The following is a 23,418-nucleotide window of genomic DNA, read 5'->3' on the forward strand; positions in this document are numbered from 1 at the left end:
AGTGCAGTTAAAAGTTCCTTACTTGCTCCTACCATGTTGGTACCACGATCACTAAAAATTTCTATGGGAACACCTCTTCTCCCCATGAAATTCCTCAAGGCCATAATACATGATTGTGCAGAAAGTGAGTAAGCTATTTCAATGTGAATCGCCCGCACCGTTAAGCAAGTTATGAGTACGCCCCAACGTTTTTCAGAACTACGCCTCACCGTGACGTTAATTGGACCAAAGTAATCGATTCCAACAAAGGAGAATGGTCTGGAAAAGGCTGCCAATCTTGATTCAGGTAGATCGCTCATCGGAGGGGGTTGTGGAATGGTTCGTAAGTTTTTACAGATTTGACATGCAGCTCGTACCTGCCAGAGAACACTAGCAAATCGGGGTACTATTCGAAAACGTTGTCTTAGCTCGTTCAACACGGTGCGATGATTGCGGTGGTAGAAACGTACATGGTAATGGTGAACTATGAGGCTCGTTATAGGACTCTTTTTCGGAAGGATTATGGGATGTATGGCATCCATGCTAGCCATTTTGCATGCTCCAATACGCGTTCTGGCTCTTAGCACCTTTTTTTCATCTAGAAACGGCCAGAATTCGTAAATCGAACTTGATTTTGGTATGAGTTCGTGGGAAGCGCTGTTATCTGACAAAATTGCGATTTCTTCAGAGAACTTTTCGAGTTGTGCTTGTTTGAAAAGAACTAGTTCTGCCTTGTGAATTTCTTGGCCAGAGAGAGGACCGACTACGAGAGGTTTTTTGTGTGCTTGATTATAACGATTGATGAGGTATCTTCGAACCCATGCTGCTGTTCGTCTTAGTTGATTCCAACTTCTGAATCGCGTCGCTTCAAATAGTTCAACTGGTACTTGGCGAACATGTTTGTGATGGTAAATGGATGCTCTTAATTCTTCGTGTGTCGGTTTGGTAACTACTCGCTCGATTGGCCACGTTGGTTCGTCTTCTTTTAAGAATTCTGGGCCATTCAGCCAGCGGCTATCGTTTGTCAACTCTGGTGACCTTTGATATTTGGTACCTTCATCCGCCACGTTTTCATCTGTTGGTGTCCATCTCCATTCTGACATTTGGGTTAAATCCAGTATCTCGCTGACACGATGTCCGACATAGTTAGAGTAACGTCGATGATCCGATCGAATCCAACACAACACATCTCTGGAATCGCTCCAAAAGAACCGCTGATTGACATTCAAACTCCATGCCTTGCATATCGAATTGGCTAGCCGTGCCCCAATAAGTGCAGCTTCGAGTTCCATTCTAGGGATCGATAGGAACTTTAGTGGAGCTACGCGAGATTTAGCTGCGACGATAACGCATTCTATCCTGTCATGTTGTTTGAAACGTAGGTAGACTACCGCTGCGTACCCAAGTTCACTGGCGTCGACGAACGTGTGAAGTTGAATGTTAACATCTAATCCAGATGAGACCTCGGAGCGAAAACACCTAGGGATACGTATTTCTTGGACCTTCGGTAAAACCGCTATCCACTCCAGCCAACGCTCGAAAATGTTTTCAGGAATCTGTTCATCCCACCCGATTGAAGTTCTCCAGGTCTGTTGTAGAATGATCTTCAGATGGATTAATAAATTTGACAGGAATCCTAGAGGGTCAAATACGGACATGAGCGTCCGAAGTACTTCCCGTTTTGTTGGAATGCGCTGGCCTGCAAGAAGCTCGTCATCGTGCCTTTTTGATAAACGGTAAGTAAAACAGTCTGTTGAGGTACACCACCACATGCCTAGAACCTTCTCCGTAGGCAGCTCAGAACCAAGATTCAAACTTTTGTCCGGGGTGTTCGGTTGATTCAAAGCAGCTAATACTTCTGAGGAGTTAGATATCCAATTTCGCATTTCAAATCCGGCTTGTCCATGAACAAAACGCACTTCGTTTGCTAATCGAATCGCCTCCGCTTCACTTTCTACACTCAACAACATATCATCCACGTAATGGTTTTCAATTATCGCTTCTGCTGCTTGGGGATACTGTCCTGCGTATTCTCCGGCGTTGACGTTCTTGACATATTGTGCAATACTCGGAGAACAGCATGCTCCGAAGGTGAGAACTTGCATAACATATGTGCTAGGACTTGGATCATTTGGGTCTTCCTTCCAAAGAAATCTTTGAAAGTGTTGATCTTCTTCGGACACCATAACCTGATGAAACATCTCTCTCAGATCACCGCATACGGCTATGCGATGCTGACGAAATCTAATCAGAACATCGACCAGTGACGCATTTTGGTCTGGACCTTTTAAGAGAAGCGAATTCAGGGCGATTCCATGGCTCTTAGCTGCTGCGTCCCACACGATGCGAATTTTATTTGGCTTGTTGATGTTCACCACTGGAAAAATAGGTAGATACCACATTTTTTGGTCATCTCTTTCAATTTCGTCCTTGTTGAGTTTCCGGATGTAGCCTTTCGAAACATAATCTTTAATTTTATCATGAAGAACAGTGGCTAGAGAGGCATCCTTCTTCATTCTAGCTTCAAGACATTCGTAACGACGCAGAGCTTGCGATTTACTATTCGGTAATCTAAATTTATCGTACTTCCAAAGAAGCGGGCCTTCGAAACGTCCATCACCTCTTCGCTTGAAGCTCTTTAAAATCTCCCGAGCTCTACGGTCATCATTCGATTCGATAAGCGTCGTTGACTTTGTAATCCCCAGTCCGTCTAAAGAAAAATATTCGCGCATGGCCTGATTGAGTGCGGCATTTTGAGAGCCAGTACACTGGCACATATGCACGCCATGGTAACCAAGAAATTTTTGATTATGCATATCGCATCCGCCATAGACGATCCATCCTAGACGAGTCTTGTTAGCGACTGGCTCCTGCATCTTGCCCTCGCGCCCTCTCAAAACATACCCGAGATTTGCGTTATCGCTTCCAATAAGTATGCGCGGTTGGACGTTGTGGTAAGAGTCCACTGGGATCCCTCGCAGATGATGGTATCTTTTGGCCAATTCTTGCATGTCTAGAGACTGGTGGAATAAACCTAAATTTGAGACGGTATGCACTTCGGGGAGACGATACTTTTTGTGCCCCGACATAGTGCCCGATATATCCAATGTTAACCTTTCTGAATCCAATTCATCACGAGTTTTGTCGCCCGTCCAATGAAGATACAGTGGTTCTGTTCTCCCAGTCACCCCCAATTCTGCAGCTAACGCGCTTTCCATCAATGTTACAGATGAGCCGTCATCTAGGAAGGCATATGTCCTGACAGTTTTGCAAGGTCCGTGAAGCAAAACAGGAATGACACGAAATAGTACCTGGTTCGACCTATTATAGTGACTATTGCTGTCGAAAGACACGACGGGACCATCCTTTGGCACGGTAACATTTTGGAATTTATGAAGCAAGGGGTGATGTTTGTAAACGCATCCCTCTTGGCCACATAACCTTTGGGATTTGCATGTTGTCCTGGCATGTTTCCCTAGACATCTTTTGCAGAAACCGAATTCATGGATTGCAGCCCAGCGACCCTTATAACTGAATTCACAAAAACGCTTACACCTTTCCAATGAAACGCAGTTACCTTTGCAAATTTTACAGGATCTATCTGTCTCTACTGTTGACCGAAAATGTTGCTTTGGTTTTTCCTTTGGTTCTTTAATTTGGTGATACTGCAAACTATAACTCCTAGATTCCATCAACTGGTCAGCATCGATCTCAGAATGCACATTCAAATAAGTTGCCCCCCTTTTGGCACCTTTAGCCACGCTTGCAAAGGAGGCTATGGGTGAAATGGTCTCAGCGAAATCATACAACCAATCGCAGAATGTGGTTAGTCTTACGTCAACGATGGATCTTCGGTACCTGACCCAGTCAACTTGATATTCGATTGGCAGCTTTTCCACTAGTTCACGCAGCAGTGCAACATTATATGTGTACTCGTGCAGTTTGCACGCATCAATAGTAGCACACAAATTCTTCACTGAAAGTGCAAATTCCACCATGGTTTCCAAACGATCAGCTCGAGGAGAAGGAGTGGTTTGAATTCTAGAAATTAAGTTATGCACGATGATCTCAGGATTGCCAAATAACATCTTTAAGGTTGAAATGATGCTACCAACATTCGATGGATTCATCAACATACATTTAACCGCGTCGTGTGCTTTACCCCGCAGGCATTTCTGGAGTCGGATCAAATTTTCCTCTGATGTAAATCTGCACATGGTTGATGTGGTATTGTATGTTGCATAAAACAGCGGCCATTCTTCCGGAACACCAGTGAAGATAGGTAGCTCTTGAGATACGGCTTTTCGAGCAGCTACCTGACTGTTAGTAAGGTCACCTTCGAGATCAACTTCAGCCTGGGCATTTCCAACCACAGAGCGGAATCCGCGGTGTTGCGGTGTGGAGCGATGTCGAGGGGTAAACTGTCCATGAACTGAATACAAGGGAAATCTAGCAGCATCCTGCCGAATCCGTCCATCAGCTGCTGTCAGGTTAACGTATGTGTCCTCTGGAATCCTTCGCTGATATCGATTCTCGAAGAGCTGTTGAGAAGTCCTCGGCTGCAACTGTGCCTGATGATTAAAGATCGTTGCATGATTCGGGGTGTGATGTTTTTCTACGACTTCTTGTTGGTACGGTTGATGCTCCTGCGGTAAGTTTTTCTTTGGACTCTGGAACATAGACGGACGTTGCTGACGTTCTTCCACTCTCGAGTGAGGATCCGCCGTGTGAGAGTCGTAAGCCATTTCTCGCATTAAATCATAGCGCCTTTGAAGCAATTCCTTCTTCCTTGCGAACTCTTCCTCATGGAGACGTTGTTCTTCTTCCAGTTTTTGTAGCTCCAAACGAATATAGTCTCTTCCGCCAGGCCGCGATAGACTCGGAGCGTTCTGCTTTTTCGATTGATCCACGGAACCTAAAATCTGGTGGCTTCGATGATCGGTTGATGGCATAACACGAAAACTGTCGGTTGCGGCTGTAGTGTAGACTGGTTCATTTGAAACTGAAGCCATTGGTCGGAACAAGTTACTATAAGAGGCAGCAGGGGGTTCACGCATTTCACTTGACACGCCGCCCGGAAGGGAAGTACTCATAGTATAGACATTTGAAGATTGGGGAGCATTGAGCGAATATATATTTCCGTAGGGAGCGAGCGTATACGCGGGGGCTATGGTGATTGCGGGGGTGGTTACTAACGAAGGCATTGCACTAACAATTGTGTTGGTCAGAGGGACCGTAAAATATGTTGACTCTACGGTACTATTTCTATTGCTTACTGACAATAATGAAAGCCTTTCTGCTAACTGAGGATTTGATCGTGGTACATGGGTTTCATTTCTCGTACTTACGATGTGTTCGGTAATGTTTCCTGCTTCGCAATTTGGGCATTTCCAACTCATGTCTGCGATATCTTCCGTGACGCCCACGCATTGGAAGTGGTGCCACAAATCACAAAAGTCGCACTGCACCATCTCCTCCGTTTCTGGGCCGCCACACACTTGACAGGGGCTAGATGTTTCATTTCTTCGTGACTGATTGCGAGGAACCTTTGAGACATCATTGGTGCAGCCTTTGCATGTCCAGGCACGCTTGATGGCGTCGTCCGAAGCGTTGACACACTTTAAATGGAACCAAATAGCGCACCTGTTGCATTGTAGCATTCCAGCTGTAGAACCCGGGAAGATGCAAGAAACACCGATGCATGACATAGACAGTACTCCAGACACCCTTTTTGGTACTGTTCCAGTATTCCGATTCATCTCCTGTGCCGTGGTCGAAGCTTCCGACGTCATCGTAAACGAATTTTTTAATGTGGATTTTAGAAGAGTGATGTAGAGTTGTTTCCGAGTTTTTAATATACAATATATTAAAAAATTCCTGTAACGATTTCATTGTTTAACTTATGGCTAAATCTCATAGGTAAGTTACTTACGTTTAGTAATTTTCTCTATTTCTACTCCTGCTCTTCTAAATTCTGTATGCGGCTTAATAAGATGTTCTTGTATGCTACTGACTGGTAACTATAGCAACGATCTTCTAAAAGCCGACGCCTTTGACGCCGTTTTGGTTCTGTTACTGCTGGACGCTGGTTGCGGTTAAATAACTTGCACAGTGGAAGCTTTGATCGCGGATTGCTCGAAAGACGTAGTACTTATATCACAACGTTGTGCAATCCTTTCCACTTGCCTTTCACGTGACGTGGTCTAACTAGTCATCCAAGAATGGCCTTAAATTCGTATCAAAAAATAACTGCTCAATAAATCTGGCGCTCTATCTTCACAAAATGCTTCTATCAGTTGTCGCTTATTCTTCTTTTAGAGAAATCTCTCCGAACTACTTCCTGACAACTTTAAAGGTTCTTTCGCACAGCCTTTGCTATCTGTTCCTAGCCATCTACACGGAAAAAATATCAAAATTTCATATGATGGAGGCGCGCCGTGACACCACCATCAGGCGTTATCTGGCTACCAAGATACTGGAAGCACTCCGCTGTCTCAACTTGTTGCCCAGCTACCACATAATTGGAAGGATTCACTGTGTTGATTTCCATCGACTTGGTCTTTCCGACATTGATTTTGAGACCTTCTGCCTCGGAGCTTTCGGTGAGGTCGACGAGTTTGTCATAGGGTTACCATATCCCGCAAAGAGCAGAACGAGCACGTTGAGATCATTTTTCGAAAAAGGTCAGGACAAACGTTATACAGTTGAAACTCGCTTATCCGAATTCCGGTTCCCGAGCTCCCGCGTTATCCCAGCCATCAGATTAATACAAGATCCACAGACAAACAGACGGGACACTCCTGTTTCATTCTTCGCAAACCGGTTTAGAATCTTTAGAAGCTAGGCAATGTCGACACTAGAGTGCACTGCGTTCGAATGAAAGATTCTCGATCATGGTAACCTTCCGTTCTTGTGTATCTCCATGGTTTCCTATATCATTCAGTCTTATTTAACAACAAACAAAACTAGCGTTCGGAAAAAATGCGGTCTTGCAAAAAGATAAGTTTTGGTTTTATTCATTTGCCTATTTCAAAATCCAGAATCCAATATTTCAGGAATCCAGGAACGATATCTCAGGCGATGAACAGTAAGAAGGTGTGCGAAGAAGGTGGAAAATCATGTTAGGTTCATTCCGGTGCATGAGTCGTTGGTCAGAGAATTGATGGACCGGAAGAGTTGATTTAGCCGAATGTGTGTTATTGAAAATTTGAAACTTCAAGCAAAATTTCATCGAAGCTCCTACTGGAAGTCTGCTTTTCTCAGCCGCTCTTGCTCAAAGCATTTTGAAGCAAAATAATGCTGCGGAGATATCGAATTCAAAAGCTGGTTCCGAGGGAAAAAAATCAGCGAGTGTTGGAAAAGTGTCGAGATGTGAATTGCCAGTTTTTTAAGACTTTTGTATTAATAAATTGTGTTTCTATTGAATGGAAATCGGCTGTTATTTCCTTCTTTTCTCATTTGTTTACTGCCCATCAGATTTTCGGAATCAATTGTAGATGTAGTTCTTTGAAATTAATACGTTTATTCTGGTAGAGCGAATTATTTCAGGAAATATATTTTAACTAAAAAAAACGTTTATGATATACCTACACTCATTGATAGTCTTTATTAGATAAAATGAGATCAATATTAACTCTGTGCAATCCGTCATCCTTTATAAAGCCTTCCAATTTTTGCTAGTTTTTATTGCAAAAAAAAACTCAAAAGATTTCCTTTATAAAATATAAATGACAGGCTTTTCAGCTTTGGCCGCTGAATCACAGTGATTAGCATCTACTAAAAATGTTCTTTACATGCAGAAATGCTTGATAAAGACCGGTGTCAACTTCAATCTTTCTCTAGGAGATTTCGGATATCTTCTAATCTGAACTTCTTTTAATGCACAAGAGCTTTACTCGTCAGCAACAGCACAGCAGTATCAATATCTTCTGAAATACAAAAATTTTAATTAGATTATAGAAGAGAATAACACAGTATCTCTTTAACAAATGATAAATTGATTGTTTACGTTTTAGTGAGAAACGCCAAATTGTCATAGGTGACCATGACCCATTCTAGAATTGTAATTGTTTGGTAGGCAATGTCGCCGCTAGATGGCAATGTAATCGTTTTGCGAAAAATCAACCGATTTTTCTTCAAAGTGTCCTGTCTGTTTGTCTGTGCAAGATCTATATATTTATCGAGTTGTGTGGCCCGAATGGTATGCAAAACAGAAGGAAAGGGATGGGCTGTAGAACCCTGCTTGTTCGTGGAAGTCGGCGGAAGGGCCACCTCGGATAAGCGAAATTTAGGATTAAACAAAATACATTGATAAAACCTATCCTTTTACTCTACTATTGCATATCATACAGGCGCATAGCTCGGTACCAATATGAATTTTATTTTTTCTCAATCCTCAAAAAAATGATAAAATCATGATAAAATAATCCATTCCAAAAAGAGTTTTCTTGACACGTACAGTTTCTTAACAAACGTTATTTGAAATTTGTTCCCCTTTTTATTTGTGTACGAGGCATTTACGCATACTACCTACATTTTCTGTATACTGATTACTGTTTGCGTACTCAAAGGCGCTTATTCCGCTCATTGCTTATAAAACCAAATATGCTGTATTATTGTATTATTCGTATTATTATTCGTATTGTATTATTGTATTATAAAATGGAAAAAATACGTCGGTTTTTTTCTGATCAAATGTCTTTTAACAAAAAAAAGAGTACATTTATTGGTAAAATTAACAAAAAGAGGAGTAGGTCCATTTCTCGTTCGAAAAAGTGTACATGTACTCATAAAAGAGTACGTATGGTATCCCTAATCTAAACCTAAAGCCCCGTTTTTATGATGGTGACAACAAATCGACAAATACATATGTACATAGGAAATAATATCTCAGTTATTTGTTGAACAAGCTACAGATATGAAGCAGTTTTAAGATGTTTTAAAATTTATGAAAAATTTGTTAAAGTGTGTTTTAATCCCTGTGGTTCTGCAATTTATGAAAATTCCAATTTTTTCTTTGGTAGTCACATTATCCCATACGATTGAACGAAGCTGTTATATAGCTCATCTACAGTTGCATACATGAAGGCGATATAAGTTGCCGTGCGTCTGTGGAAACCAAGGGGCTGAAAGAGAAGGAAATTTCCGAACTGACATTTCAGTACCGCACTGACGTTTTGGTACCAAAATGCCATTGAAATCAAAGGGGAACTGACGTTGTGGTTCCAAAAAGTCGGTACGGTCCGTTTGTATGTGATTTGACAGTTGCTTCAGTCCTTTGGTGGAAACCTGCCTGAAGTGCCGCATTGGAAACGAGCCTTAACTTCTCGGTTCCCTGCGCATTCGTTTTCAGCACACCCTGTAATGTTGCTGTCATTTCAAAGTTGAATTTTTGTGTTTTTGGTGCGAAAATATCGCGCATTTTATTCGTTTAATTCGTGGTTCCTGCTACAGTTAAAATATGAATTTCAGTTTTGGAAATACAACTGGAGCGGCACCAGCTGCAGGTACAAATCCAGTGACTACTGCTAGCACAGGGGGCTTCAGTTTCGGTGGAACCGCGTTCGGAACGGCGAGTACGGCACCTGCATCGGCTGCTGTTCCGGCATCTTCCGCTCCAGCTCAGCCGGCACCGACATTGACTTTCGGTTCGAGTGCTCCAGCAGCCACGACAACTGCTGCTACGGCTGCACCGGCTACTACTAGTCAGCTAACATTGGGCAGTTTTGCAGCACCAGCCAAACCCGCTGAATCCACTCAACCGGCTACTAATTTAACCACAACAACACAAACTACACAGTCGGCATCCGCTTCTGGCTCGCAGTTAAACTTCTGTCAACTAGAGGAATTCATCAATAAATGGACATTAGAGCTAGAAGAGCAGGAAAAGCTTTTCACCAACCAAGCCACACAGGTGAACGCCTGGGACAAATTACTTCTGGGCAACGGGGAGAAGATAGTAGCTCTGAATGAAGCCGTAGAGAAAGTCAAAGCCGAACAGGACGCTATGGAGCAGGAATTGGAATTCATCACCGCCCAACACACTGAACTCGAAGAGTGCATCATTCCATTGGAGGAGGAACTTTCCAAAATCTCCCAGGTCGATATCGAACGGGGTCAAACGTATTCCATGGCCGAGACGCTTGATTCACAGCTGAAACAAATGTCGGAGGATCTGAAGGAAGTCATTGAACATCTGAATGAGTCTAACAAATATTCGGACCCCAGCGATCCACTGGTGCAGATCGGGAAGATTTTAAACGCCCATATGAACACGTTGCAGTGGATTGAATCCTCTACATCCTGTATCACCACACGGCTCGATGACATTGGAAAAATGCACGACACTCTGCGGAAAGATAACGAACGGTCCTTCCGATTGACCTACTATGACAATTAGTTTAGGGTATTTTTTGTAATTTTGAATCTGAAGATAAACGCTTAAAAGTTTCACTCAAGAGATTCTTTAATTATGTGGTCTAACACAGTCAACAAGAAAAATGAAATTTTAACTTGAATTAATTTTTTCTAAACGTTTGGAAAAAATGCATTAGGTATTCCTAATTCCATTTTTACGGCTTGTTCGTAAATTGATTTTTCCTATTATCGAAATGATTTTAAACGAACGTATGCAAAAGCATTGTAAAGTTATTTGACATCTACCAATTTACGAACGCGCCGTTAGAATTGATAAGTAGCTTTTAGCATCACATGTTTTGTTGGGCACAACGATTTCCTAACTCGACTTTTATTTATTTTAAGTTTTTATCAAACCACTCTTGTTGAATTTTTGAAGACTTCTCAACAAGAAAGTGTTAAAAACTTTTTCATATGGGCTTTTCCACTCCAATAAAGATAAAAAAATAAAAATAAATTACATATCTGTTAATACTGAAAATGCGCATAGCCAAGTGCCAAAAAGAGCATTCGCATTTTTGTAAATGCCGGTAAATGGCTGAGTAATGTAACAAATTTGCAACAATCAATGTATGGAAAAAGTGGAAAATCGAATTTTATTTCATTTTTTCTTTTCTTGATGATTCCCAACTGTTCAAAATGATTTTTGAGGAAAAATACAAAATCATGAAATGAAGGGTTAAGTTGACTTTTTTTAAATTAGCTTCACGCGCTCGGGACATGATAGCCCTTTTATGAGTAAAATGTTATTTTTGAAATTTGGTTATTCTCAACTAACCGTGTATCTTGTTTGGAAGCGACGCTGCCTGATCCAGGAAAACATGGCGGCCGTTTTTTGACATTCCCTTTCGGTTTTACTTCGCATAAGGGCTTGTTCTTCTTGTTGTTCCCGCATCGCATCCATCATTTGGAACTTCTGTCGTTTGCGAAAAAAAAGAAGAGGGAGGACAATTTTTGTGAGGCTGTCGAATGGTGCTGCTGCTTCTGTTTGAGGAGAAAAAAGTAAAAATTTAGAACCGCAGCCAAGGAATCGACTTAAGTAGGGCATTGTCGGGCCAATATTGGATAAATCCGATTGTTCCGCCGTGAATCGATTGTATTACGGTACGCACGGTCTCGAGTGTATATGGACTATAGATGCCAAACGGCGGTGGCTTCGTTTCCGGTTTTATATGGTGAAAATTTAACCGTCTGGTGTATTGGGGGAAAATAATTAATGATGGAAGAAAATCCGAGCCCAACCTCTCTCCTCCTGGACCCTTCTCCTGCTTCTTTGGTTGCGACTGTGTTCGCTTCCGGCGATGAAGAAGTTAATGAAGAGAGTCGAAGCAGTAGTGTCAATTCCGGCACACAGCACCAACCGGAACTGGCCAATGGGGGGGCCAAATCCGTGAGTACAATCGGGTCGCTGTGCCGGATATGTTTGTGTGACCCCCGGCAGCCGGGCAGTCAGGTTGGTAGAATGTTAGAATCGCTATCTAAGACTACGGTGGAATCGAAAAGTTTGTACTCGATGCTAATGGCCGTTTGTAGCCCACTGGCCCAGGGCAGCAGCGATGGTATGCCGGACAAAATTTGCACCATTTGCAAGGTCAAACTGCTCCAGGCGTATAAGTTATACGAGACTTGCATCAGAAGTGATGATAAAATTCGGAGACTACTCCAGCTTCAGTTCCTGGGGGGTGGAGCTCAGGTCAAGCAGGAGATTATGGACGAAGACGAAGACGACGGGGAATTGGTTAACGCTGGACTCTACTACGATGACCGGGTCAAGAAGGAACTAGACTACATGGATCAGGATTACTTAATGGATAACCACTTCTACGGCGGTTCATTAGCTTCCGTGGTTCAAAGTACGCCCAACCTGAAAATCCATTCAGTCCGGAACGGTGCCGAAGCGATGATGCCGTTTCAGGTAAGAGAGAATCCCCATTTCGGTACCTACAAAGTTTTACATAAGTATGTACATCGAATGGTGGAGCAAGTTGAGAATAAAACGAACTACACTAAAGCAAGTTAGGATACTTTTACTCAACCCTCCATTTTGGAATTAAAAGTTTTACAGCAAAAGGGATGGGTAATAAAATCAGAGCATTGCCCATTATGAATATTTATGATGAGCAAAAAAAAGTTGCTTTTGAGTCAAACCATCGATCGAAATTTTATTCGATGAAAAGTGTATGTGAAATATATTTATATGGTGATTTTTTCGACTTTTGCTTGTTAATTGAAATGTTATTTTTAGCAGCGGGTGCGCTTAGTGATACTAATTGACATTTGGGGCACAGCTTATTTGTATGAAAAATAGCGAAAAAGAAATAAAAAACAAATGTAAGCTTAATTAATTGACTGATATGCTGATATGCTCTTTTTTAATCTTCTTTCAAGTTTCATTCGATGATCGACATTAATTAAATGCTCCAAAAGATTTTTGTTTTTTAAGCTTTGGTGAAATTTCGTTCGTTGGTATGTCAATGGTACATTAGACTAGTTCACTTTTTGGCTTTTTTCGCTGATCACAACGCCACTTACAGGGTTTGATCCTCATTCATTTTCAAGAACTCTGGCCGAATTTGAGCTCATTTGAGTAAGTTTCCAGCGTGCGCTAGAAGTTTTATTGAAAAAAGTCAATTTTTCTGGAAAATTTTCGTAGATGTGTTCTAGCAAGCTGTTGTTAATATAAAATGATAATTTTATAGTGCTCGGTGATTGGTATGACAAGCATTCGTATGGACCTGTTTTAGATAATTGACTAAATCAAACCGAAAAAATTTAAAAATTCATAAACTACCAACTTTTACAGAAAATTTACTTACAAGTTAAGAGCTTTAAATCAGTAGTAAATAGAAAAAAAAATATTTTCGATATAAACTTTTCATAAAAAGATAGCCTTATTTATAACCTTTAATTTGATGTATAACACTTAATTATCGCAACAGTACAAGCAAAGATATTCGAACATTCACATCACATTCTTTGAATCATAATGTTGTCTCCATTCAAGTTTTAGCATCATGCAACCTGCAAAACGTGGCATCAAGAGGACTTGCTTACAACTTGATCAAAGCGCGCGCTTTTTTTAACTCCTGGCCCCGTCATGGGGTACTTGATTGAATAAAATATCCTTTCTTGTGCTCAAGTTGGTGTGGAGCAAACTTGAATGAAAAATATTTTATCAAATCAAATTTGTTGCATAGATATTTGAATAACTTTGCTAGCACTCTTGCGATCATTAAGTGTTATACATCAAATTGAAGGTTATAAATAAGGCTATATTTTTATGAAAAGTTTATATCGAAAATATTTTTTTTCTATTTAATACTGATTTTAAGCTCTCAACTTGTAAGAAAATTTTATGTAAAAGTTGGTAGTTTATGAATTTTTAAATTTTTTCAGTTTGATTTAGCCAATTATCTAAAACAGGTCCATATGAATGCTTGTCATACCAATCACCGAGCACTATAAAATTACCATTTTATATAAACAACAGCTTGCTAGGAACACATCTACGAAAATTTTCCAGAAAAATGGACTTTTTTCAATAAAACTTCTAGCGCACGCCGGAAACTTACTCAAATGAGCTCAAATTTGGCCAGAGTACTTGAAAATGAATGAGGACCAAACCCTGTAAGTGGCGTTGCGATCAGCGAAAAAAGTCGAAAAGTGAACTAGTCTAATGGTACATACATAATATGTATATTGTAACTATTTTATTTTTTTTTTTTTTGAAATTTGTTCAAAAGTGTTTTAAAATTCAGATTTAATTCACGTTTGCGGCTATACGTAAAATCAATCAAACTTGTGCATTTGGATGATATGAAATAATTGCACTGCTATATACCTTATTTATAAGCGTTGGAAACATAAAAGCAATATTTTGTATATTTTTTCCGGAGTTGTATTCATTGGTTAATTTTTTAAGTATTTTTCTTATCCTTTTTTTAATTACGCGCCGGGATTGCTTAAGTAGTAATGTAATAATATCCAACCAATACATTTTTGCATAAGTACTTAATTCAAAAGTCCTAGTTGAAAACACGTGTAGGGTTTCAAATTCATTTTATACATTGTGAGAGTGTAGTTGGTGTGATAATCAATCTGCCTTCCCTCGCCCTTTCAAATTTTTGAATTTTACTAAATTCACTCTCACTCTTCAAGATTTTCAAAATATTCGTACTAGGATAAAATATTATCTAAATACATGTGAAGTGTCTTTAAGAAATAACAAAAAAGAGATACATTCTGAAATTATTGGACTAGTTTTGTGATGTTTTTTTCCGTAGGCCTATAATTTCAAGAACAAGCGGATCCCTAATGCTTGGTTGATTCCAAAAAGTACCTATTTATAAAATTGTAAAGTAAGAAATTGTTAATCATGTTCATCCATAGCAAAATCATGGATTACGAAAAAACAATAACATTATAGACGATGCGAAATGTTTCTTACGTTTTGGATTCCAACTTTTCTTTGCCGTTTCAGGATTATGGGCTTCCAGGCGATACTCCCCCGAAGCCAACTTTCCAGTGTGAAAAATTCGTCAAGGTTACTCCAAAAGGACATCACTGCTTATTGTGCGGTAAAGACTTTAAATACTTTAGCTATTTCAAGCAACATGCCATCGCACAGCATGATCCATCGAAGCCGTTCTCGTGTGAACAGTGCAAGTACACTTTCAAAACCGAACAACGTCTTTTTATCCACATGAGAGCACATTTGGAGGAGTCTAATGCCGCTTCCGCAGCTGGGAACGAACCATCGGACATGATGGAGGCAAGCATGGAACAAGAATTGGATGCCACAGACGACTTAGCCGAAGAAGATTGCACCGACCTCAAAGTAACAATCAACCCAGATACGGGAGATAAACTCTACAATTGTCTTATATGCCAAAAGCAGTTAACTACTTTGCCGCTTTTCAAACGTCACCAGACGGTCCACACCGTACGTGGAAGACCCTTCGAATGTGGAATTTGTCATTACCGTTTTGCTATGAAATACAGCTACAACGCTCACATGGCACTGCACGAAAAGGGCATTGATCCAGCCCAACCAATCAGCTTCAAATGTCCAGAATGTGACGAAGCTTTCCCCAAAAGAAGACTCCTCAACTCTCACATCACCACCGAACACAACAGGTCTCCCTCGCCAGCAACCCCCTTGAACAAAACTGCTCCGGCAGCAATACTGACAAGTAACATTTCCGATGGCCGCCACAGCCACGTCTGCCCCATTTGCTCTGAAACATTTAACCGCGAATCGGTACTCAACAACCACATGAAAACCCATGAGCTCGAAGCTGCCCAACTTAAACACTCCGAGATATGCTACGTTTGTACCGTGTGTGGATTGGAATGCGAAACGCGTGAGATTTTCACAAATCACATTGAAACTCATGGAGATATACAATTGCCTCAGAAGAACGTCACCTCAGGCGATGGAATCGAACTCAGCGACGACGAACAACAGCCTCAAAACGGAGAAGACCCATTAAGTCTCACTCCTAACAAGTCTGCAAGTGCTCCTGAGGGTTTGGTCAAAATCGGTGCAAGGTGTGATCTCTGCAATAAAACATTCCCCTATGCCTGCAACCTCAAACAGCACAAAATAATTCACCATTCGGAGATGAAACCTCACGAGTGCGCCATCTGTCACTATCGTTTCGAGTATGAAGGCACTCTTCTCCGGCACATGCAGAAACATTCCAAATCAGACGCCGCCAATCCCGGCACCTCGAATGTCCCGAATGCTTCCGTTAGCACCGAAGAGGCTATCGTGGCCCCCAACGGAGCATCGATCGTATACAAGTGCAAACTGTGCTCGGCACGCTTCCAAAAGCAAAAGTCCATGGCATGGCATTTGAAGACGCATCGTTCGATTGTGGCCAACTCGGAACTTAAAGAGGGTGAGCCAAACTTGCACTCTCCACCGCTCCCTAAGCAGCATTTGAACGCATCTCAAACAGACGACGAGAGCAAACTGTCCATGATGTCTTCAACGCCGACGGTTTCCCATGCCGCTAGTGCTTTTGCCGCGCATTTAAATCTTAAACCACAGGGTGGCGCTCCATCGATGGATGCCGTTCCTCGGAAAACTTTCCAGTGTACCTTCTGTCCACAGGTAGGTTCACATTTTCTGTACCAAACAAAGTTTGAATTTCTGCTAAGTTTAAAGTTTTTCAAATATAAAATAAATTTTTCTTCTTTTAATCGGTACATGAGTCTTTTGAGTTTATTTGATTTGTTTATTTCAATATTTCACTCTACAAGATTTTAACGTACTTACCCCTCATTAGAAAAATAAACTATTGAAACATTGCATATGAAAAACAAATTTCTTCAATTTTCCTTCATTGCAACTCGTTTCCAGAAATTATATTCTGAAGAAGCCTATTACCAACATATGCTTGGACACCGTAAGCGACCCTTAGCAGACCCACTTCAACTGAACAGCGATAATCCGGTAAAGAAGAAGCGTAGCTGGGTCCGATCGGGAGATCATCATCAATGTCCTCTTTGCAAGAAAATGTTTACTTTCCGCAGTCAGTTACAGCAGCACACTGCACTTCATCATCAACCGGGAAAGCCGTACGAATGCGGCAAGTGTCATTACAGCTTCGTTCATAAACTGAACCTGAAGCGTCACGAGCTAACCCATCTCGAGGAGGAACGCTTGGCTAACGAGGAAGAAGAGGATCCTATCCGACTGCTGGAAGACGAGGGTTTCAACACCAATATGGACGAATTCGTAGAACCGGTTCTAGATGAACTACTTCCGACGGTAGGTCTGATGCCGGTTAACCGTAATTCTACTGAAAACAAGGAAGGTGGCGAACCAAGTTCCAGCAGTGGCCCCTCGAAGCGGAACAAATGTGTTGTGTGTTCCACTATTTTCAGCCGCGAGGACCAACTAATTGAACATTTAAAAACGCACATAGAAAAAATTAAAAATAGGGGACAGGAATCCCATTCTGCAAAGAAAAACATGAATGACGAAAGCGATCGTACATGCAAACTCTGCTCGAAAGTATTCAAGTACTCTTGTCAACTGAAACAGCACCTCCAAATGCATCACGCCAAAGAAAAACCATACGAATGCAACATTTGCAAGTAAGTCTCTGAGCAAAATAAATAAGTTTAAAGTTTGATTCGGTAATAATTGATAATCGTTTTACAGGTACCGCTTCGAATTTAAGGGTCACATGATCCGTCACAAAGCCATTAATCACGCAGATGAGGTAGCTGCTGAAGAAGCCGAAAGCGATGAAATGCCATCGAAAATAACAACTCCCGTGGTTAATCCAGACGGATCGGAAGTATACCAGTGTCCGGTATGTCCCCTAAATTTCGTCAAACAACGCTCGCTGACTTGGCATTTGAAAACTCATACCGGTAGAAGAACAAAAGCCGAACAGGATGATGCTGGATTTGCATCAACTTCTTTTGAAGGTGTCATGCAGTGCAGCCACTGTCCACGAATTTTTGACGATGAGTTTGAACTAAAGGCCCACATGATGACTCATCTTGACGATGACAATTCGGCTGAAGCCGATCACTCACTGTTTGGTTCAGGTTTGGATATGATGCTTCAAGATTTCCCTGACACAATTGAAAATCACGAAACTGATCCTTTGTTTGATGCTTCCAATTTGGAATTGGTACTTGAGGATGGTGCCGGCAACGACGATCTCGACTTCAACGTAAGCTATCAAAACAATACTCCACCACCAGGTGCTTCCAAACGAAGCAATACTACATCCAATGAAAGCTCCATTTTTGACATTGCCGAGCCCGGAAACTCATCTATGAATAACAAGGGTAAAATCGTATGCAAGCTGTGCAAAAAAGATTTCCTTTACGCTTGCAATCTGAAACAACATGTCCAATTGCATCATGCCAAGGACAAGCCCTTCGAATGTAAAATTTGCTTCTATCGGTTCGAGTACAGCGGTCATCTCGTCCGTCACGTCCGTCAAAATCATGAGAACGACGAAACCAAATCATTTGTGTGCACCTTCTGCTCGGAACTGTTTGAACATAAAGGTCCTTTTTCTAATGTTTTCTTTTAAAAGAGTTTATATAAATGAATCTGTTTTATTTTACAGGACAATTGAACGCTCACATTAACACCTACCATCGAGGAGAAAAACAATTCAAATGCGATTATTGTCCAGCTTCGTTCACTTACAAAAAATCGTACGATACTCACAGAGAGGAACATGTTACAGGAAAACGACCATCGGGTGAGTATAAATTATTTTGTTTCATGTTCCCGATTAAAATTAATTCCTTTAATGGATGTTTTTCAGATACAATTCCGATGACTTCCAATGAAATGAAAGTCGAACCTCAGATGACTTTTCCTTCGATCAATATATCGGCCCCCGTGCCGGTTGCCTCCACAAGTAGTGCTGCCACTAGCTTCTCTTGCAACTTCTGTAAAAAAACGTAAGTTTTCAAAATATATTTTGGGGGGGGGGGGGGGGGGGTTTAATATGTTGAAACACAGTTCATACTTAGTAGTAGACATTTCATTTACTTACCTAAGATGGGTAGCTTCTAGTAATTTGGGGGACAATCGATTCTTGATAGTATCCAATTAATAGCGTTTTTGCACCAGGCCACCACCAATGGTGCACATTTTGCTGTCAATTGGTTCGTTTATGCGCTAAGTTTTGTATCGGTAGTGCTCCAGACTTGAACATGTTCTGCAGAACTAAATTTGCTTGAATATTGCTTCTTTAATGAGTGATCCAAAAGGCGAACAGTCATTCTGGAATTCAAAAAGGCGCTCCAATTTGGCGAATGAACAAAATGAGAGCACCAGTCTGTGGTAAAAGGGCTCAGAGTTATATTTATTAATTTTATGAAGTAATTAGTACGGAAAAGCTATATTTATCGATCGGGTGATGAAATTAAATCAATTTGAAAGCATTTTAGAGACTTATTTAGGAAAATGATTGTACGCAGCTTAATAGGAAATTGATTTTATTTTTTGAAACTTGGAATGCGTTTTTCTCAAAACAAAGCCAGCTTGGAAAAGATTTCTAGCTCTCGTCCGAACGTCCCGTCAAATCGAGCAAGCCCCTGGCCAACCCTCGATAGTCAGCCGAATAAACGTCGTCGCACCGATAACCTTCCAAGGGCCTATCACGAGTCAATGGCTACCCCTGTAGTGGGCACTAAAACAACAACAGCAAAAAGTGTTGCTACCGTCGCCCCCCCGGAAAAGAAATTTTGGATTTATTTGGCCAGACTTCAAAATACCGTCACGACCGATGACATCGTAGACCTCGTAAAGGAATGCCTATCCTGCGATTCCGCCGAGGCTCATCTCCTGGTAAAGAAAGACACCGACTTGTCTCTACTCAAGTCAGTGTCATTCAAGGTCGGCGTGGACCTTAGCCTGAGATCTGTGGCATTAGACGCGAGCACATGGCCAGCCGGTGTACTGTTTCGTGAATTCGAGGACTCCGGCTCAAAAAACCTGTACAGGCAAACCACTCGAAACCGCATACCTCAAATAGCACCCACAAGCCAAATCACTCCGATTGGTACATCCGGTCGACTTGTTCATGTGTTTGGCAATGTTACTCCGGGGTTTTAACCAAAACTCACGATAATGATGGACCATCTGCTATGAAAAAAAATACAAATATGGTTGGTGTCTCCACTATTTTTCCCGGGATTTTCATCCTTGAGAAGTGTCTCCACTAAAACGCACCGGCTCGTGTTAATCTAGCGGTTGTTTCTAGGGACTAAAAGAGGTCGTGTCAAACGTTGTATTAACATTGAGAAATGAACTTTTTTGTACAAGAAAAACTGTTTCTCCGCTTTTTTCTACTTCTAGAAAAATTAAAATAATAAGTCCCACTAAGAAGATTTAACCATCTTCGAAAATTCGAAGATCAATTATATTGAGTTTAAATTAAAATTCCATATGTATGTTATAAAAGAACAAAGTAATCTTCGGGATTTATTTAGTCAAGTTATTAACTTTAGGCATTTTTCTTGGTGAATAATGTTTAATTCAACAAAATTACTGAACGGTTGTTGATAAAATCTGCATTTGTCATAGAACTTCTTGCGTTGGAACAGCAACATGAACCATGGAGATTTCGATTAAGTTTAGAACGAAGAATACTTGTTCGTGTTTTTAATCGAAAGTTGGAACTAAAAAATACCGTTTTCAGCAAAAAAAAAAGTGAAAATGACCTAAAAGTTACTTGGGAAATTTTACGTAGAACGGCAACTCATTCAAAATAGTAACAAATTTTTATTTTCGATTATTTTTTCAGGTTCAGCTCTGCCCAAAAGGTAGACAATCACGTGTGCTTTCAATGAAACACACCAAACCGACGTTGGCGACATGATCCAACGTTTTGAGAGATACATAAATGATCCGAATGAGATTTATAAGGAAGACATTGAACTTTAATTGTATGTAAACCTATACTACACATAAAAAAAACACAAACCACAAAACAGTACACCTGATGAATTGCAAGCACCGATAATAGGAATCATAAACCAAATTGAGGCAGATAAGCGAATACTTTTAAAGCAACACACATACATCAAAACAACAATATTCAGCAAAAATTATCTCCATGCTAGAATGTTAAGCAGTGTACCCCTAAAATAACACTTATTAGATGATGATATGTTGGGAGGACTATCATAAGGTAGTCACACAAAATAAACCCTTCCTAGTTGACACACATAATACACATTAAGCATGGTCAAGGTATTCCGAAAGCTGTCCCAAAAGTAGGTGACAATGGATATTTGTCGAACGAACAAAACTGAGTAGTAGATCAGCAAGAACAGTTACGCCTATCTTAAATGTGTACGTTCTTCTAGTTTACCTTGGTAACCCAGATAGTCATAAGCCATATTAGCGTTTACTAGAGTGTAGTTCGTTTTATTTAAGTTTTAAAACAGTACATCTTCAGTAATTTTCTATTTCATACGACATATTATCCATCATTTATCATTTTTAATGTGTATCAGAAAAACTCAAATCAAGAAATTGACGTGTATCTTTTCGATTAAGATAAGAAACCTTAAATAAAAAGTATTAGATTACGTACAGTTGGTGTCACTTTTTAAGCAAACGCATTAACGTTTGCAGCTCTGTACGATTGAAGGAATACATAATATAGTTTACACTGCTGTCGCCTTAGCTGTTGTCGAATTTTACACTCTGAGTTGAACCTAGAATATTTTGAATAACAATTTAAGATCACAGGAGTTTTTTTCCCCAGTTATCATATGCTTCGAAAATTTTATTCTTCACAACAATCCTTTTATTTTAACAAGAAGCTTTCACGTAGTGCACTAAGTTCCCAGTTTAACTTATTATGGATAGCGAAATATGCAAAACATGTAATCGATAAGAGCAAACTAAGTAACATAACAATACAACTTTAACCCTAATCGTTACGAGTAAAGTCTTCAAAAGAAAACAAAGGAACATATTGAACAGAATAACAACAACCACATAACAACAACAACAAAAACAGATTAATTCTTCGAAAAATATATAACTGAACCACTGTATAAGTTACGTATCAGCATTTTTATTCATCCGAAAATATTTTTAAGAATATCACCTACCCTAGAAAACAGAAAACATAACCTAACGAATTGTAGAAGGCATTTTCTCATAGACTCATAACTTCATATAGATTAAAAACTAAGGCTTTTGGATTGTGTTGTGAAAAGCAATAATCTTTTTCGAAGAATAGCTAAATAAAAAGCACATGTTTAATTTCATTTCTCAGTTTATTTAACATAAATCTTTCTTCCAGATAATATTTTTTTGTGAGTGGATTTAGAATTTAAGAAAGAGCCAAAACAATCTTGAGAGAATCAATTTCGTAAAAAAGGAAGCTTGAAAGCATTGCAGAGCAGCTTAACTGCTAATTGCGCACGAGTCTTGTCGAAGTTATAAATCAGCATTTTACATTTAACAATTTATGTAATCTATAAACCGATATTCGGTCGCCCTGCTCAACCAGTTAAATAAGCCAAACATTCAGTTACCACATCAATTTTTTGGTAACAAATGAATTTATTATCCACGAAAATTCTTTAATTCAGTTTTTTCAGTTTTTCAGCAACTTCTTAGAAGTTTTACAAAATTAATTTTATAAAGGCTTTATTTTAATGAAATTTGTTGCAGTAATTAATATAGTAAAGCAAATGATGAATGTGAACATAAATATTCTATTCAGGTGTTTATGTTAAGAAATAAACTAGCTAAAATTCACGATTGTATATTTGTCTGCACACAGTTAACGTTATTTTGTGCCTGACATGATGGAGTATTCCTTATTTCTAGATCCACTAGTACTGCAATTCTTTGTGAGTGAAAACTTCCAATGTTTTGCTCCGTTCTGAACTGCTCTTGGAGGAGGGTTTGTGTAAACCAAACAAATATGTAGTTACATTTATTAGGAAGTAAATCTTTGAGATAGGAATTAGACCTTTTTCAGGGCTGGTAGCGAGTCACTTTTTAGTGACTTGGTCACTTTTTTTGGGTCAGTCACTAAAAAGTCACTTTTTTCATCATTTGGTCACTAAAGTCACTATTTTCCGAAAAATGGTCACTTTTATCACCAAAAGTCACTTTTTTCACCGATAATAAACCAATGAAAGAGTAATTTGAATTGCGCGTGTTAATATTGACGGTAGTAACGGTAAATTACTTGATCAGTCAGTCAGAAATTTTTCGGCATGTATCACCCTTGGCTTGAGACATTTCGATCTACGACATTATTTGACGTTCGTGAATTGAAACTAACTTTGATTGTAGATTCTAGTTTTTAGTTCAATCAACCTATTGTATTGGAACTCAAAACTTGATATACAAAAACCCTATCTCGTCTTAAGTTAGAATGGGTTTTTTTTAAGAAGTGTAACTAAGATTGAGATTGAAACGAACCATTTTTTTTATGAAAAAAAAAATTTTTATGTCATAACAAATGTTATGATGATATGAAATATTCTTTAAAAAACAAT

At 39.9% G+C, this 23,418-nt stretch overlaps 2 protein-coding genes across 2 annotated transcripts; both read left to right on the forward strand.

The window, feature by feature from the left end:
• Positions 1–9,342: 9,342 nt before the first annotated feature.
• On the forward strand, positions 9,343–10,436 carry LOC129747100 (nuclear pore glycoprotein p62). The gene has a single exon (XM_055741122.1). It carries the CDS (start codon positions 9,440–9,442, stop codon positions 10,376–10,378), a length of 939 nt encoding a protein of 312 aa, XP_055597097.1. The 5' UTR covers positions 9,343–9,439; the 3' UTR covers positions 10,379–10,436.
• Positions 10,437–11,297: 861 nt separating this feature from the next.
• On the forward strand, positions 11,298–21,974 carry LOC129743986 (zinc finger protein 62-like). The gene is made up of 7 exons (XM_055736250.1): positions 11,298–12,310; positions 14,876–16,513; positions 16,763–17,502; positions 17,570–18,435; positions 18,498–18,635; positions 18,702–18,840; positions 20,691–21,974. The coding sequence occupies exons 1-7, from the start codon at positions 11,612–11,614 to the stop codon at positions 20,734–20,736; spliced, it is 4,266 nt and encodes a 1,421-aa protein (XP_055592225.1). The 5' UTR covers positions 11,298–11,611; the 3' UTR covers positions 20,737–21,974.
• The last annotated feature ends 1,444 nt before the right edge of the window (positions 21,975–23,418 follow it).

This window comes from Uranotaenia lowii, chromosome 2, assembly GCF_029784155.1.
Source record: "Uranotaenia lowii strain MFRU-FL chromosome 2, ASM2978415v1, whole genome shotgun sequence".
In the NCBI taxonomy this organism is placed as follows: Eukaryota; Metazoa; Arthropoda; class Insecta; order Diptera; family Culicidae; genus Uranotaenia; species Uranotaenia lowii.

Excerpts from the sequence above, each read along its gene's own strand:
- LOC129743986 (XM_055736250.1), top strand. The coding sequence starts at position 11,612 with ATGATGGAAGAAAATCCGAGCCCAACCTCTCTCCTCCTGGACCCTTCT. Across the intron at positions 12,311-14,875 it reads AAGCGATGATGCCGTTTCAG|GATTATGGGCTTCCAGGCGA; the intron begins GTAAGAGAGAAT and ends TTGCCGTTTCAG. Across the intron at positions 17,503-17,569 it reads TACGAATGCAACATTTGCAA|GTACCGCTTCGAATTTAAGG; the intron begins GTAAGTCTCTGA and ends ATCGTTTTACAG.
- LOC129747100 (XM_055741122.1), top strand. The coding sequence starts at position 9,440 with ATGAATTTCAGTTTTGGAAATACAACTGGAGCGGCACCAGCTGCAGGT.